This window comes from Poecilia reticulata, chromosome 11 (genome assembly GCF_904066995.2).
Source record: "Poecilia reticulata chromosome 11, P_reticulata-male-v2, whole genome shotgun sequence".
NCBI lineage: Eukaryota > Metazoa > Chordata > Actinopteri > Cyprinodontiformes > Poeciliidae > Poecilia > Poecilia reticulata.
In genome coordinates, this window is record NC_088840.1 from 30,122,377 (window position 1) to 30,139,973 (window position 17,597).

The 17,597-nt window shown below is 49.2% G+C and overlaps 1 protein-coding gene across 1 annotated transcript in view; it reads right to left on the reverse strand.

The window, feature by feature from the left end:
- Nucleotides 1–39: 39 nt before the first annotated feature.
- The window catches only part of crybg2 (crystallin beta-gamma domain containing 2), a 34,155-nt gene continuing 16,597 nt past the window's right edge, over nucleotides 40–17,597 (reverse strand). The window contains exons 6-24 of the mRNA XM_081612342.1: nucleotides 15,924–16,643; nucleotides 12,762–12,809; nucleotides 10,495–10,613; nucleotides 9,377–9,584; nucleotides 7,231–7,370; nucleotides 7,025–7,151; nucleotides 6,920–6,955; nucleotides 6,702–6,841; nucleotides 6,495–6,621; nucleotides 5,514–5,668; nucleotides 5,314–5,440; nucleotides 5,210–5,242; nucleotides 4,435–4,547; nucleotides 3,832–3,961; nucleotides 3,621–3,760; nucleotides 3,417–3,540; nucleotides 1,891–2,049; nucleotides 1,645–1,804; nucleotides 40–484 (exon numbers count right to left, since the gene is read on the reverse strand). Coding sequence (XP_081468468.1) covers nucleotides 396–484; nucleotides 1,645–1,804; nucleotides 1,891–2,049; nucleotides 3,417–3,540; nucleotides 3,621–3,760; nucleotides 3,832–3,961; nucleotides 4,435–4,547; nucleotides 5,210–5,242; nucleotides 5,314–5,440; nucleotides 5,514–5,668; nucleotides 6,495–6,621; nucleotides 6,702–6,841; nucleotides 6,920–6,955; nucleotides 7,025–7,151; nucleotides 7,231–7,370; nucleotides 9,377–9,584; nucleotides 10,495–10,613; nucleotides 12,762–12,809; nucleotides 15,924–16,643 — 2,895 coding nt within the window. The 3' untranslated portion in view covers nucleotides 40–395. The remainder of the gene's footprint in view (nucleotides 485–1,644; nucleotides 1,805–1,890; nucleotides 2,050–3,416; nucleotides 3,541–3,620; nucleotides 3,761–3,831; nucleotides 3,962–4,434; nucleotides 4,548–5,209; nucleotides 5,243–5,313; nucleotides 5,441–5,513; nucleotides 5,669–6,494; nucleotides 6,622–6,701; nucleotides 6,842–6,919; nucleotides 6,956–7,024; nucleotides 7,152–7,230; nucleotides 7,371–9,376; nucleotides 9,585–10,494; nucleotides 10,614–12,761; nucleotides 12,810–15,923; nucleotides 16,644–17,597) is intronic.

Genomic DNA, 17,597 nt, shown 5'->3' on the forward strand with positions numbered 1-17,597 from the left:
CAGATGATCTCTCCTTCAGAACCAGCTGACAAAACAACAGTCGCTTTATTGTTTATTGAACATTTTAAACCCCTTCCCTGGTGAACAACAGTTTCTTCCAAGTGAATGCATTTCATTTCAAATATTAACAGAGCAAAGCAGGTTAATGTAACAGTAGGAGGCTAATAAAATGGGAGGAATCCGGCTGCAGCGTCGTCCACACACATGTACATATAAACATCCCGAGAGCAAACATTCCTGCTCTGCTGGTCGATGTGTAGCGATGCAGGCAGAACATTTACAGGAGCTCAGTGGAACCAGAAGGTTGGTAACAGAACCTCCTGCTGCCTGTAAACCGTTTCAGATCCGGTCCGCCGGTCTCCGTGCAGCTCCAGAAAGGCGCAGCAGGTTTCCGGCTACAGCAGCTGGATCTCCCACTGCTGACTCGGCCTCTCGTCGTTTTCCGGCATCACCACCACATGCTCCTTATCGTACGTTCTGCCGCCTGCGGAGAACAGACAGCAGAGCTGAAGGCGAGGAGGGACAAACGCTCCGAGGTGGAAACATGAAGACCACCCTGCTGGAGGTTCAACGCCTGGCAGCGAGGAAACTTTTCTTCACATCAGATGAACAACGTCTCATCACTTCCAGCCAGACCTGCAGCAACTTTTCAGGCTGCAGTATTTAGTTTTGATTCAGGAAAGGTGTCTGATCCTCAGACATTCAAACCTGAACACTTCTGATGCCGGATGGCAAAATACTGAGGATTTATAATATTATTCTGGAAACTGATCAGTTTATTCCCTGGATTTCACAAGTTTCATCCGTAATTCACCAACACTTGTACTGCACACGAGTTTAAAGGGGCAGGAAGAGGAAAACAATCTGAGACTTTCTCAGTAACTGCTACATTTTTATGGCCTTATATAGTAAATAAACCTACAATACAAGTTGCAAACCTCATCATTAACGTCATTAATGATTAATTAATTTAATTCAAGTTTTGGCCCATTAGTAGTTGATGTTGAATTGCATTGAAGACTGATGTAAAATAAAACTATTCCAAACTTAAACCTCCAAAGAGACAAACTTCTGTTTAAAAGTGCAATATAAAATTAATTATTGGTCAAACCGATCAATAAATTTCTCTGTGACATTGGATCCGTAGATCCAGAGGAGCCAGACTTCAACGTGATTTTACTCAAGTAAAAGGCAGCCGTCCAAGAAATTACTCCAAGAAAGACTAAAAAAGTGTTTGGTAAGAAGTGACCGATAAATGATCAATCATTTAACATTTAAAAATCACCAGACGGACCAAAATATACGGTTAAGTAGAAATTTTGGTATTTTAGGGACCAAAACGACAATAAATAATTTAAGTAAAAAATAACTAAATCAGGCAAAAGAAAATTTTTCCAAATCAGTTTCTTTCAATAAAAACTGATAAAACTTGAACAATAACTGCAGGTTTGAGTCAGTCAGTGGGAAGAAAATCCAGAAATTTACTCAAGTAAGAGCAGAAATACTTCATAATAAAATTATTCAAGTAACAATAAAATACAGCGTAGTAAAAATACTCCGAAAAGTAACTTATTCAAACCGGTAGAGAAGTAAATGTGACTGGTTACTACCCGCTCTGCGTAGCTCCGACTCGTCCTGCCTCACCTTTAACGTCCAGCACCATTCCAGGGAACGTCAGGCTGCCGATCGGACCCTGCGTCTTTGCCGACCAGTTCTGGATCGGCTGCCGGCTCTCGTTCCACAGAACCACCTTGGCTGCCGGTTCCACGCTGCCCATCACTTGCAGGCACATGGAGGGAGAGAGCTGCAGCAGAGGCACAGAGTTCAGGAATGTCTTAAATCAGGTAACAGATAAAATCTGAGACGTCAGTGAGCCTGCAGGACGCTCACCTTGTTTTTAATCCGCCCGTCCTGGTAGAACCAGATGTCGCTCAGCGGCTCCACCTCCGCCGCCGCCACCACCCGACCCGACTTCAGCTCCTCCACCCCGCCCTGCACCGACAGGAAGTGACCGCTCTCCTTGTTCTTCACCCGGAAAAAGTGACGCTTCTGCAGGTATGAGACGTGTATGGCAAGCCCATTTAGCATAAAATCTGTTTTGTCTGACTATCTGTAATTACATTCCAGATATTTAAAAATGACGAGTACATTTTGACCATCCTTCATAGTAATTTAAAATATCTGACTGACATTTGATTTCAAGACATCTGCAGTTTAATTTCCACCAACTGAATTTTATAGACATGGTGTCTAAAAAGACATTCAGGATATCTAGAGTTGGAATCAGGAATAGTCACAACAAAAAGAAAGAAATCTTAAATGCACTTTATGACTGATCATAATTTAATTATTATCTGACATATATGTTTCAGTTAGTCTTTTGTTCTAGGTGTCTTGACTTAAAGCCCCAGTACGACTTAATGTTAAATCCGATGTCATTTATACCAATCAGATTGTATTTAGATTTAATTTACTAATATGTCTAATGATAAACCAGTATTAGATATCTGGAATGTAAGTGTGATGAAGCTCATTTTATGTTAAAACAGTTTGCCATAAGACGCGAGTGAAGCTCATTTTATGTTAAAACAGTTTGCCATAATACATGAGTGATGCTCATTTTATGTTAAAACAGTTTGCCATAAGACCCGAGTGAAGCTCATTTTATGTTAAAACAGTTTGCCATAAGAAGCGAGTGAAGCTCATTTTATGTTAAAACGGTTTGCCATAAGACGCTAGTGAAGCTCATTTTATGTTAAAACGGTTTGCCATAAGACGCTAGTGAAGCTCATTTTATGTTAAAACGGTTTGCCATAAGACGCTAGTGAAGCTCATTTTATGTTAAAACAGTTTGCCGTAAGACGCGAGTGAAGCTCATTTTATGTTAAAACAGTTTGCCATAAGACGCTAGTGAAGCTCATTTTATGTTAAAACAGTTTGCCGTAAGACGCGAGTGAAGCTCATTTTATGTTAAAACGGTTTGCCATAAACGCGAGTGAAGCTCATTTTATGTTAAAACAGTTTGCCATAAGACGCTAGTGAAGCTCATTTTATGTTAAAACGGTTTGCCATAAGACGCTAGTGAAGCTCATTTTATGTTAAAACGGTTTGCCATAAGACGCTAGTGAAGCTCATTTTATGTTAAAACGGTTTGCCATAAGACGCGAGTGAAGCTCATTTTATGTTAAAACGGTTTGCCATAAGACGCGAGTGAAGCTCATTTTATGTTAAAACGGTTTGCCATAAGACGCGAGTGAAGCTCATTTTATGTTAAAACGGTTTGCCATAAGACGCGAGTGAAGCTCATTTTTGGGTTTAATGATGGTTTATTAGTGAAAAGCAGAGACGTTTCTCCAGTTTGATCAAAGAGATTTTTAGAAATGAAGAGCGAAGCAAAGAGAGTTGAGCTGGCTGACCTGTCTGACGGGGTACATGGACCCGACCCGGTCCAGGGAGCTGAACTTGGGCCAGTTGGTGATTTCTATCGGCTCCAGGAGGAACTGGCGCCCCCTGTAGTTGCTATGCTCACATAAAACCCAACTGCACAACAAAAAGAGACCCGGTTAGATCTGCATGACACACACACACACACACACACACACACACTGCGGCGCACTGACCAGCCGCTGTTGACCCGGACCGACAGGATGTGGTCGTTGAAGCCGTCCTGGACCAGACTGGTGACCTCTGACTCGGTGGTGATCTCCCGGCCCTCCAGGCCTTCGAGTCCGAACAGAGACACGGACGGCACGGACAGCGTCTGCACACACAGGAGGACGTTAGCGGGACGACCGGTACAGCGCTGGGCTCTTACCGGGAGACGCTCCTCACCATCGGCAGCAGCTTGATGGAGAGCACTGAGCAGCTGGAGTTGCAGCCCATACTGGTCAAACTGGGATAGTCCTCCTCAGATAGGACATGCATGTTCCCAGAGAACTGCTTGTTCTCACAGAGGACCCAGCTGGAAGACAGAGAGACACCTTAATGCTGTCCATCACCGTCCTCGCTGTCAGCCAATGGGAACTTTAAAGGCCAGTTTTGCGTTTTCCAGGCTCCTGGTGCCATTTTATAGCACAATCAACTATGTTAAATTCAGTTGTTACAAAATTGCTGTATATTGAAATTGGGCATCTGTCTCTTTAAAAGCTCCTGCTCTTTCTGAAGCTCCGCCTCCAGGAAGTCTCCTCTATTAACCCATCAACGTTTCTTTTACCAGCGACACTGAGCAGCAGCTCCTATAACGAGCTCAGCAGGTGTTTGCTAAATGCTGCTGGCTAGTCTGAAGGAGCCGAGCGAATTTGTTTTTGATGAGGGAACAATTGAAAGATATGATACTGGCCCTTTAAGAGGGAAACACCGAGTCTACAACTCTACATCTCTGGGATGAACCAGCAGCCTGAACTCGATGCTCCGGTTAACTGTCGTCTTTCTCACCTTCCTCTCACCACTCGGCACGACCTGGTGAGGAATTTCTCTGACAGCGCCCCCTGGCTGTGGTGACAGACGAGGCATTCGCCCTGGAAGTCTGCTTCAGAGTAGAGGATGATCTGGAGGAGAGGAGAATCGATTAGATCCTGTAGAGTCCGAAATGAGAGAAGAAGCAGAAAGCTGCTGCAAAAAGGAGCAGATTTGCCCGAACATTAAAATATAGAAGAAATCAGGATTTTAAGAATCGTTTCTGTTGAAAATGTGTAGCTTAGTTCGTTAATATTTCCATAGAGAACAGTTCCATCCTTTCATATTGAATAGAGCAGTCCAACTCTGCAGCGAGTTCCCAGGAAACAGCTTTTATTTTGGTAGTCCACTTCCGGTTATCCAGGAATTTACATTTTAGCTGAATATTTAGCTCTAAGCTAATTAGAGATGTGATTTAGGACTACATATTTAGCTTGAAAATTAAATATGTAGTTTGAACCCAGATAATTAACTTACTAACTAAATATTTAGTTTGCAGTCTCCAACTAAATATTTATATTGGAAACTAAATTAGTTTGTAAATGTAAGTTTTAGCTTTTATTAGCTTGCTAGCTAAATATTTGCCTCAAGCTAAATATGTAGCTCCAGGATTCTGCTGGAGATAAATATTTAGTTTATTTACTTCCCAATATGTGTTTTAACACCAAACCATTCCTGAAATGGAGATAAAACGGCCAGAAACACGCGACTCATCCTGGTTCTGATCCGAAGATGGACGTCGTCCACCACTCACCTCGTCTCTGGGGCCGGAGGATTCAGCTGGAGCCTGAAACACAACGACATAAGAGTGAAACCAGCGGCGCTGAGAGCGACCCGGTTCGCTGGACTGGTCCTCACCGGTAAGATGGGCTGGACCGAGCAGACCCGGGTGTCCTGGGAGCCCCAGTCAGCACAGTTGTTGTAGAAGCCTTTCTCTAGGATGTACTGGTTCCCTGAGAAGTCCACATGAGAGTAGGCGATCCACCTGCGGGTCAGAGAGTCAGGCCAGTCAGGTGACGGCCGAGTTTGGCGCCCAGAGCTGCAGAAGAAGAACCTACGCTCCGCTGAGGACGTGGATCGAGCGGGTGGAGGTTTTGTAGTCGAAGAGCTCCACGTCAGGGATGGCCTCCGTCACCTCGAAGGTCTTCTCCTCCGTCACGCCCTGCTCCTCCTCAGGCTGCTCGAACATCTCCATCACCGGGTCCGTCAGGTCCTGGAAACAGGAAGTGGATTCTGAGCAGCTCCTCCTACACAGACGTTAAGATGGCCGACCGTATGGAAACAAGGGATGCGAGCAATCATGATTAGTTGTTTTTTATACTATAAATCGTTATTCAACAACTAATCAGTTCCAATCAAATAATAACGTCCGCTTATACTCTTTTTCTCAGTGTTGCAATTTGGCCTCCATCCAGCAGGAGGAGCTGCTGGCCATCCTAAAGCCGAGCCAGTTAATACAGAAACAAAGATGGCAGCCACACCAGAACGGGAAAGAGAAGCGGACCCAGCGGAGTCCGGAGTGGAACGGAAAATGGTTTCTATCAGATTCTGCTTTGAAATGTAAACACTGAACAACATCCTGAAGTTTCACTGCAATGTCGCTCATCCAGCGGCGCAGCGTCAGCAACTCCATCAGAAACTACTCACCTGCTGTGAAGGCAGACAGAAACGAGGAGGGAATAACTGAAACAAATTAAACCTGGTGGAAAAAATGTAACATCAACAAGCGAGGCTGATTTTTAGGGCTGTTGTAAGTTAATGCACTTCATGGAGAAAAGTTTAAATCCTAGATCGACCGCAGGCGGTACAATTAATTTATCCTTTTTATATTTCTACTCAGCAACTCAAGAGGTTCCTGTGCCGTTTCAAATACGTTCAATCATGAAAAGAAATCACAATTTTCTGTTTATTCAGTCACTATTTAATACAGTTCACACAAAATTATGTTAAAGGAAATGGTCACTTATCAATTAGTGATTAGTCGACCGGTAAGATGGATCAACTTCAGATGAACTGATTAGTCGATAAGTTGGACCTACCGCCCGGATGATCCTGACGGAGCGCAGCTCGGAGTCGCAGCCCCCCCACACCCTCCAGTCGTGGTACTCGCCCTCCTCCAGCAGGTACTGGTGACCACGGAAACCCTCCTTCTCGTATCCCACCCAGCTGGAGCGGCAGAGGCAGACGGAGCTGGTCAGACTGGTCTAGGGTCAGATCTTACCACTTTCCTTCAGCGCTTCACTCACATTCCTCCCAGGACCTTCAGGGAGCCCAGGCTGGCCATGAAGAGGTTCTGCTGGCGGTCCGTCCGGCTCATGAAGTCCCTCGTGTTGGAGGAGATGGTCCTGGACTTCCCAGAGAAGTACGGCTTCTCGTAGATCACCATCTGAGGACAGAGGGACAGTCAGGACGCCGGCTGGATGGAAGCTGCAGGTTCTAACCAGACGCTGCTGCAGGTTCTCACCTGGGGTTTGCTCATGTTCTCCACCCGAGGTTCTCCCTGTCACAGAACCGAGCTCAGGTTATCACCGTCAGCAGCACAAGGCCAGGCTTCAGCAGGAGTACTCACCACTTTGAGGGGATGCACTGAGCCCACGTAGGGCTGCTCCACCCCCCAGGCCGCAGGGTTAGAGTAGCCCCCCACCTCCAGGATGCGGGGAACGCCCTGGAAGAAGGGCTGCGCGAAGACCAGCCAGCTGAGGAGCGGCACAACATCTGGGTTAGAACCCGTCACAAGACAGAAACCCACCTGTCCTCTCAGGGCGGCTCACTCACAGCCCGGCGTTCACGATGACGGAGTTGGCTTTGATGGGAAACCCGAAGATCCTGGCATCCTCCGCCGTGTCCCGGAAAACCACCTTCTTCCCCTCCGCGTTCTCCTCTGGGAAGAGACCGATCTCTGGAACGCTGTAGTCCTGAGGAGACACACGGAGAAGATCCGACAGAGGTCACCCAACGCCCCACAGAGGTCACAGAACGCCAGACAGAGGTCACCCAACGTCTCACAGTCACCCAACGTCCCACAGAGGTCACCCAACGTCTGACAGAGGTCACCAAACGTCCGACAGAGGTCACCCAACGTCCCACAGAGGTCACCCAACGTCCCACAGAGGTCACCCAACGTCCGACAGAGGTCACCCAACGTCTGACAGAGGTCACCAAACGTCCGACAGAGGTCACCCAACGTCCGACAGAGGTCACCCAACGTCCGACAGAGGTCACAGAACGCCCGACAGAGGTCACCCAACGCCCCACAGAGGTCACCCAACGTCCGACAGAGGTCACCCAACGTCCGACAGAGGTCACCCAACGTCCCACAGAGGTCACCCAACGTCCCACAGTCACCCAACGTCCGACAGAGGTCACCCAACGTCCGACAGAGGTCACCCAACGTCCCACAGTCACCCAACGCCCCACAGAGGTCACCCAACGTCCGACAGAGGTCACCCAACGTCCGACAGAGGTCACCCAACGTCCCACAGAGGTCACCCAACGTCCCACAGTCACCCAACGTCCGACAGAGGTCACCCAACGTCTGACAGAGGTCACCCAACGTCTGACAGAGGTCACCCAACGTCTCACAGTCACCCAACGTCTGACAGAGGTCACCCAACGTCTGACAGAGGTCACCCAACGTCTCACAGTCACCCAACGTCCGACAGAGGTCACCCAACGTCTGACAGAGGTCACCCAACGTCTGACAGAGGTCACCCAACGTCTGACAGAGGTCACCCAACGTCTGACAGAGGTCACCCAACGTCTCACAGTCACCCAACGTCCGACAGAGGTCACCCAACGTCTCACAGTCACCAAACGTCCGACAGAGGTCACCCAACGTCTGACATAGGTCAAAGAACGTCCGACAGAGGTCATTCAACGTCTGACATAGGTCAAAGAACGTCCGACAGAGGTCATTCAACGTCTGACATAGGTCAAAGAACGTCCGACAGAGGTCACCCAACGTCTGACATAGGTCAAAGAACGTCCGACAGAGGTCATTCAACGTCTGACATAGGTCACCCAACGTCTCACAGTCACCCAACGTCCGACAGAGGTCACCCAACGTCCGACAGAGGTCACCCAACGTCTGACAGAGGTCACCCAACGTCCCACAGTCACCCAACGTCCGACAGAGGTCACCCAACGTCCGACAGAGGTCACCCAACGTCTGACAGAGGTCACCCAACGTCTGACAGAGGTCACCCAACGTCCGACAGAGGTCACCCAACGTCTGACAGAGGTCACCCAACGTCTCACAGTCACCCAACGTCCGACAGAGGTCACCCAACGTCTGACATAGGTCAAAGAACGTCCGACAGAGGTCAAAGAACGTCCGACAGAGGTCACCCAACGTCCGACGGGGGTCACCCAACGTCCCACAGAGGTCAGAGAAGACGGAGAGTGTCAGCCAGGAGCCACAAGTAGGAAAATGTCTGAGAAGGTTCTAGTAGAACCGGGTTGATGAAAACTGCTTTTCAATTTTTTCCCCATTCTGACATTAAAACTTGTAATTGTGAGATTAAATTATTTTTTTAATCCTAGTGGAATAAAAATAATCCTCTTCCATATCGATCGGCTCAATCGTTCAGACGGTCACAGTTCCTTTAAATCTGCAGGTTCTGAATGGGGCCACTAGATGGTGCTAGTGAGAACATGTCCTGCTCCCAGACTAACTGGAGTTATCAGACTCTTCCTCCTCTTCCTCCTCTTCCTCTGTTTAAACTGAAGGACAAAGATAATCTGCAGCTCAGACTGGCCGCAGGAGGACAAATGGGAATAAAAACTCCCTGCTCCTCGCCTCACAGGTCTGACAGGAAGACGTTCCAGCTACCTGCTCAGCTTTAGCCAGCAGGTGGCGCTCTAGCCTGCAGCATCGCCCCTCTGTGTCTGTGTGTTGAAAGGAGAAGTGAAGCCGTCTCACCCTGACCGCTCTGCGAATCGACCCGATGAAGAACTTCTGGGTCGGTTTCTCCTCGCTCTGCTCCTCCGGTTCTCCGTCCTTCTTCTCCTCTTCCTGTCCGTTCCGCTGCGCCTCCTCAGGTGGGCTGAAGGGACAGGTGAGCTCCACGTCTCCCTCGTCCAGGGCGATCTTCTCCCCTTTGAAGTTGGGCTTTTCATAGAGAACCCACCTGCAGGAGAGCAGCCAGCTGTGAGAACCTGCTGCATGTCTGAGGTCAAAGGTTAACGTGTCAGTTGTCACTCCAGGATCAACCAGGGATCAGCTGTGAAGAGTAAAAATGAAGCGTGACAGGACCCAGCATTCCTCCACCTGCTGGCTGAGTGACATGGAGACGCTCCACACCCACGGTTCAGCAGAAACGAGGCGTGGCGCGTCCTCCATGTTTACACGCCACAAAGCAGGTGAATCAGGAGCCAAACGAGGCGCCGGAATGAGGAAGACGAGCAGCTTTATGCATTTAATTATAGCATTTAATTATATCATCTTTATGGCCATCAACCGGATCTTCCAGATAAACTGTCTGGGTCACCAGCCGCCACCCCGACCTGGATATGACAGAATATTATAGATTAAAGATTCAGAACCAAGAGATGTTCAAGTAAAATCTGAGAAATAATCGAATCGCCTCAGTTTCATCCCCCAGAGCCAACGCAGAGCCGTTTCATTCATTCATCCATCCATCCATCCATCCATCCACCCATCCATCCATCCATCCATCCATCCATCATCCATCCATCCATCATCCATCCATCCATCCATCCACACATCCACCCATCCATCCATCCATCATCCATCCATCCACCCATCCATCCATCCATCCATCCATCCATCCATCCATCCATCCATCCATCCATCCATCCACACATCATCCATCCACACATCCATCCATCCATCCATCCATCCATCCATCCATCCATCCATCCATCCATCCATCCATCCACCCATCCATCCATCCATCCATCCATCCATCCATCCACCCGTCTTCTGTACACACTTGTCCCTTGATTCAAGTTTAATAAATGTCCCTACGTCTGGACTCGTCACAGACCCGTTTGGACCCGTGTGCGGCGGCGGCTCACCCTCCTCGGACCACCCTGATGGAGATGGTGTCCTGCAGCTCCCAGGACGTGGCGTCCATGACGTCTCCGCGGATCTCCATCCTGCGGCCGCACATTCCCGGCTGGTCGAAGATGTAAATCTGTTGAGAGGAGCAGAGGTCAGAGGTCATTTTCAGAGGTCATTTCCAGAGACGGTTCTGATCTGGCATTATGAGACCCGTCAGTGCAAACAAGAAAAATCTAGTTTTAAAATAATGACTGAAAAGTATTCATTCCCGACCCGGTGCTGATAACTGGCAGTGATTCTCTAACATCACCCTGGATGACCTTTGACCCGGTCTGCACTGCTGATTTAATTCAGACACATTGGAGAGTTGAAGGTCAGCATCTCAGTCAGATTTAGGCCCTGACTTTGACTAGGCCACTCCAGATCCTTTATTTCGGCTCATTTAAAGGCCGACTTGCTGGTGTTCCTTGGTTCATCGTCCTGCAGCCGTGATGGAGACATGAACCTGCTGCTGATGGGGATCTTCTATTTAGCAGAGTCAGTTGAAGAGACTGTGGGAAACAGCTGTGCTGGTGTTCGACTGCAGCAGCCTGCGTCGCAGCGGCGGCAGCATGCTCCAGCAGCCTGCGTCGCAGCGGCGGCAGCATGCTCCAGCAGCCTGCGTCGCAGCGGCGGCAGCATGCTCCAGCAGCCTGCGTCGCAGCGGCGGCAGCATGCTCCAGCAGCCTGCGTCGCAGCGGCGGCAGCATGCTCCAGCAGCCTGCGTCGCAGCGGCGGCAGCATGCTCCAGCAGCCTGCGTCGCAGCGGCGGCAGCATGCTCCAGCAGCCTGCGTCGCAGCGGCGGCAGCATGCTCCAGCAGCCTGCGTCGCAGCGGCGGCAGCATGCTCCAGCAGCCTGCGTCGCAGCGGCGGCAGCATGCTCCAGCATGCTCCAGCAGCCTGTGTCGCAGCGGCGGCAGCATGCTCCAGCATGCTCCAGCAGCCTGCGTCGCAGCGGCGGCAGCATGCTCCAGCAGCCTGCGTCGCAGCGGCGGCAGCATGCTCCAGCAGCCTGTGTCGCAGCGGCGGCAGCATGCTCCAGCAGCCTGCGTCGCAGCGGCGGCAGCATGCTCCAGCATGCTCCAGCAGCCTGTGTCGCAGCGGCGGCAGCATGCTCCAGCAGCCTGTGTCGCAGCGGCGGCAGCATGCTCCAGCATGCTCCAGCATGCTCCAGCAGCCTGCGTCGCAGCGGCGGCAGCATGCTCCAGCAGCCTGTGTCGCAGCGGCGGCAGCATGCTCCAGCAGCCTGTGTCGCAGCGGCGGCAGCATGCTCCAGCAGCCTGCGTCGCAGCGGCGGCAGCATGCTCCAGCAGCCTGTGTCGCAGCGGCGGCAGCATGCTCCAGCAGGCCTGATGCTTTAATAACAAACAGGTCCCTGCTCTGCAAGCGCTGCGGTTTTCAGCTGAAAATGATTTGGTTGAACCAGTTCTTCTGATGAAGACCCGCCCCCCATCTCCTCCACCTCCCCCGTCCCCAACACCTCCACCCGGTGGGAAAGTCTCCCTCCTGACTGAAGCTAAAGGTTTGCAGGGAAAACATTTGATGGTTTTTATCTGGAGGTTTTCTGGAGTCAGAATCTGCAAAGTGGCCATCTTGTCTTCACCGTTCTGATCAGGATTGACTTTGGGTCGAGTTTATTCCACGTTTCCAGACGTTATTGTAATAATCTGGGTCTTGAATTAAGAACAGAGCCATAAACTGCAGCCTGAAGAAACACATCCAGAGGAGACGGGGAGCTCACTCTGTTCTTTAACGGCACCGCACCAGCTGTGGAACATGGTGGTGGTGGCAGCATCATACTGTGGGCCTGCTTCACTGCCAGTGGTTCTGTCAAAAGCTGAGGCCATATTGAGGCGAGGTCTTTAACTAGACCACAGACCAGCAGCTGGATGGTTGGACCCAGTTGGATGTTCTGGACTGGACAAAGAACTTGAACTGGTTCAGTGACTGGAATCCTGAACTGGTTCAGTGACTGGAATCCTGAACTGGTTCAGTGACTGGGAACCTGAACTGGTTCAGTGACTGGGAACCTGAACTGGTTCAGTGACTGGAATCCTGAACTGGTTGCAGATTTTGTCTCCTGTTGGCCATGAGGCATATTCGTCTTCTCTTTAGTGGATAAAGTCTGAACGGGACAGAGAAGGTCTTCCTTCCACTGACTTTCTTCCTGTCAACAATCAGCTCTACCATTTTATTGTTCTGGAACCAGTTTAACCAGTTGGACTAACTGGTGGAACTCACCTTTCCTGGTCGCGGGTTCAGCTTCCCGTGTTCCTTCTCCTTGGTGAGCTGCAGACAAACAGAAACACTTCAGGATCATCATCATCATCATCATCATCATCATCATCATCATCAGTTTGGTCCGAAGGAAGAAGGTTCCTAAGGCTCAGCTGGAGCAGCAGGAGGATTTCTGGGCCTGATTTGTTCAGGTGAGAGGGTCCGGTGTCACTGGGATCGGGTTTCGGACCGCGGAGGCCCGGCTCCTGTTTCAACTCTCGCTGCTCTGCCTTCATCTGGATTAATCTGCAGACCTGAAGAGGCTGAGACGTTTTCATCCGTCATCCTCTGAGGTTCATGCTCAACACGTTCCTGCTCATGCATGACGCGGCGGCAGGGAGTGAAGCTGTGAAGCCGTTTCCTGGACCGAGCCGTCCATCAGAATCAACCTGCTGATGTTGGTAGAAAAACCGGATCTCAGCTGCTGACTGACAGACGGTCAGACAATGGAGCAGTTCCCTCCACATTCCTCGGTCTCACGGCTCGCTCGTCAGGACCCAAACTACACAACCTGCTTCTGGTTCTGCTTCTGACCGGGTCCAGAGGATCGGCGCAGCGGCTTCAGAGCTGAAACCAGCAGAGCGAAGCTGCACCGTTCCCGCCTGCGGCCAGAGAAAGTGCTGCTTCAGCAGAACCGGGCAGACGGAGGTGTGATGGAGACACGTGGTTCCGGAGGAATTCTCTCCCCATCACCTCGTCTTCCACCTCGTCAAGCAGAGCAGAGGATGAATGTGAAGAAGAGGCGCGGCTGCGTCTGTGCAGGATCAGGCAGATAGCTGCTGCGGGTGTGGACGACTCTGACAATATTTATCTAGACCTGAAGCACGAAACGCTCTGCAGGATCCCAGCAGCTGCTGTACATTCTGATAACGGCCTTCACTGCTGCATTCATAAAGCTGATCTCGCTGCAACATCCCAGTGTTTTCATATAATAGAGTGCAGATAATTGAATATTTCAGCAAAATCACATGTGGAGACAAGAACCCAACGTGTCACAGACGTTTTAAACAAAAAAACGTTAGTCACTGAAAACTCCAAGATGGTCCACAAGGAGAATTTACTAATTCACTACATTTATTACTGATGAATACTTAGGGTATCAAATTATGTACTATGGACCTCACCAAGCTCCGCCCAGAAATGCCCTCGAAAGTCCCACATGGCTGCATGTCTCACAAACAAAGCGTCGCGGAGCTTAGCTTCTATGTAAACATGGCGTCTTTCATTTCGACTGACTCTGCAGAGTATTTCTGAGTCGATTAGCTTAGCATTTCTGTCGGATTTTCATAAAATATCAGCCACAACAAGGGAACCAACAAGTTCATGTCATCTTTTTTGGACGACATCAAGATGTTTTAGCCAAGCGATGCCTCCAAGATTGTGCGCGTTGCAGCTAAATGCTACCGATCGATGAGCAAAACAGCAGATCCTCAGCATAAATATAGATGTGGACAAGATCACTGATGGCTGTTGTTCTTGCAAGGCTGGGTGAGTCGGACATTCATGGTTTTGAGGGTTACTTTTGAAATCACTGATTTCTGTTGTTGGCAAATGTTCGAATGTGCCTAGGCCTGATACTCGGTACTCGGTGCTAGCGTGGCTAACACGATAACAGTTTAGTAAAAGCTAGCGTGGCTAACACGATTACAGTTTAGTAAAAAGCCTTTTCAGGTGAAATAAAATCTTTAATGTATGTCAGATACGGTACACATTGCATATTGATCTGTTCAGCTAACGTAAGGCTGTAACAAACAGGCTTCAGGGTGTAGAAGTTGTATCGGTACTGCCATTATGCTGTACTTGGCTAAAAGGTTTTCATAATGGATGTGTTTATTATTGACTTTATTTTTTTCATTCACTAAACACAAAGAAAGCAAAGCAATAATACTTACACCAGCAGACACTTTGTTCTTATTGATCCTACGACGGTTGAGCTGCTAATGCTGTCGTGCTCAAGCTTTGATCCAAGCAAGGCATTCCGTTTCAGATTTTGGAAATCTGTGAATTTTAGTTCCACAAACACGATCAGGATACCTGACATCACCTGTACAGATTCCCCACTGACGGTGGAGAACCATTCTTTTTGAGTCCTGACGCAAAAACTTTCTGCCGGTCTGCTAGTCCACAATGTACATTAGCATGTTTACTACTGTAGCTTGTGTTTGTGAGCCGGTCACGCACGTGGTAGCTGCGCTGTGACGTAAAATGGGCATTAGCCAATGAATGCCCGCTTTGGTAAGATCCATTGGACTCATAGGAACCATATTTACATTTTACATGCTGACGAGGGTTGTTTTGGAAAATTTATTTTTGCTCTGAAATCACAAATTAGATGAATGTGTCGATGTCAAATTATAGCCTACATATTTTGAACCACAGAAAGTTTTTTTTCTTCTGGTGGGCATTGTTCAAAACGGCCACCATGGTTGTAACGGAGAATATATGTTTGACATGGTGACGGGCACAGCTAGCCAAAACGTTTGTTAATGACAGAGTTTTACAGAGTTTTACAGTAATATGCTGCTTTATGAACAGATCATCCATCAACCATGGAGCAGAACCTCCTACCTGTCTGAGTCCAACTGCAGAGCAGTTCTGGTCTGACCCGAGGGCAGGTTCTGCTCAGGTTCTGCTCAGGTTTGTGTTGCAGTGAAACTGCCCACCTCCAGTCAGGTTGGGTAATCGTTACTGTCTGTTAAATGATTTTTGGATCAGAAGGTTCCTTCCTGGCCCCAGACGGACGCAGCAGGACATGCTCAGACGTGTGCGCCACACGCAGACACACCTTCAGCTGCCTAATTACATCTGAGTTGCTCGGAGCAAAGAAGACGTTTGGATCAAGCTGCAGCCGTTTCTGGAACCTGTTTTTATATTTCTGTTTAACACAACAGAAGCTCCATAATCGTGTCATAAACACAGACTGGAACAAACTGCTTACACCCAACGACGGACTTGATCCCATCCCACCGAGTGGTGATGTGAAGAGCTGAGAGATGCTTTAATCTGGAGAATGAAAGGATTGAGCTTCGGAAATTCACTGAAATCTGAAGCAGAGAGAGGCTTCACCTGCTTCTAACTTTCCTGTGCAGACCAATAATTCACATTCACTCATGCTGCAGTACTCACATAGGCGTCTGGGAAGGCTCGATACTTGGACATCAGGTTGCTGTCTGGTTCATCTCGCTGGTTCTGGAGCTGGGACCCTCTGTGAACGCTGTTGAATTGGGACCCTGCCTGAACACTGCTAAACTGTGGCCCTCCAGACAAACTGCTGAACTGTGGCCCTCCAGACAAACTGCTGAACTGTGGCCCTCCAGACAAACTGCTGAACTGTGGCCCTCCAGATAAACTGCCAAACAAGGATGCCTGTGATAGCCCCTCATAGCTGAGGCTCCTCTGTAGGACCCCGGGCCCCTTGCTAAACAGGTGGGGCTCTGAGATGGTGGGGGCCCGGTGAGAGTCGATGGAGCCGGTGGGGCTGAGCAAACGGGTGGGGCTGTCGGAGGTGGGGGAGCCCAGGATCAAGGAGGACGATCGGCTGATCCTGGAGGGGCCGGCGTCTCCGTTCAGGGATGATGAGGAGTTGACGAGGAAGGAGAGGCGCTCCAGACGGGACCCTGCTACGTCCCCAACAGGCCCCGCCTCACCAGTCTCCCTCAGTCTCATTCCCAGGGTTCCTGTGTCCGGCAGGGAGCTGAACAGCGGCCGGTGGGCGGTCCCGTTTTCCAGCTTCAGGTCCGAGTTTGAGGAGCGGTAAGAGCCAAAGAGGACACTGTTGTCGAGGCGGGAGCCGGTGGTGGGAGACGGAGGAGCGCCGTTCCCGTTGTGCAGCGGGGAGATCAGCTCCTGGGGAAGGAAGAGGACAAGGTCTGAGATCGGACCGGAAACAGTCCCAACATTTACCTCTGGACTCCGACCGCCTGTTGATCTAAAGTGTCCTGAGTTTTAGAACAGGAATCCAGATTAGTTTCAGTCATTTTATCAAAGATTAACTCGGAGGTCTTCTGGTTCCACAGTCATAATGGAGAAACTGCCACCGCCCCAACATTTGCGTTTAGTTCATCGAACACTAAGTAGGAAATGATCATCAGTTCTCAGAGACTGAATGTGGATGAAAAGCTCAGTGACTCTGAAAAATGAGAAGGAGCAAAGCCTTCAAGGACTTTAAAGCAAATAAGAGCTTAAAATATATTCTAAAACAAACGGGAAGCCAATGTAAAGACGACAAGACGGGTGTAATGTGGTCCGGTCTGAAAGTGTTGGTTGAAAGCCAAACCACTGCATTCTGCACAAGTTGGAGGCTGTTCAAAGATGTCTGGGGTACACCAACATGATAAAATCATTAACAGCTTTCTCCAAGTCGCAATGAGTTAAGAAAGGCTTAACCTTCCTTAGAAGAAGACAAAAGTCTGGATTGAACAACAGATTCAATTTGATTGTCAAAGGCAACTCAAAGGTTTTTCACATGGTCACTACAGTGGTAGTCAAATTTCCCAGACCAGTAGCAGCTTTATCGACAAACAGGATCCACTCTGTTCTTTGGTCATTAGGAACAGAAAGTTTTGGTTCAACCACTGTTTGGTTGCCGGGATGCAAATAAGGAGAGAAAGCAGAGGCCTACTGCATCCTGGCCTTATTGGTACGTAAATTTGCAGGTCGGCTGCATAACAATGAAATTTACCATTGTGGCAGTTTCTGATCAATTCCAACTGCAACATAAACAAAGAAAAAAGTAAAGGGCCCAATATGGAGCCCTGAGGTACCCCCACAAAAGACGGGTCGTAAAGTCAAAGCTCGGCT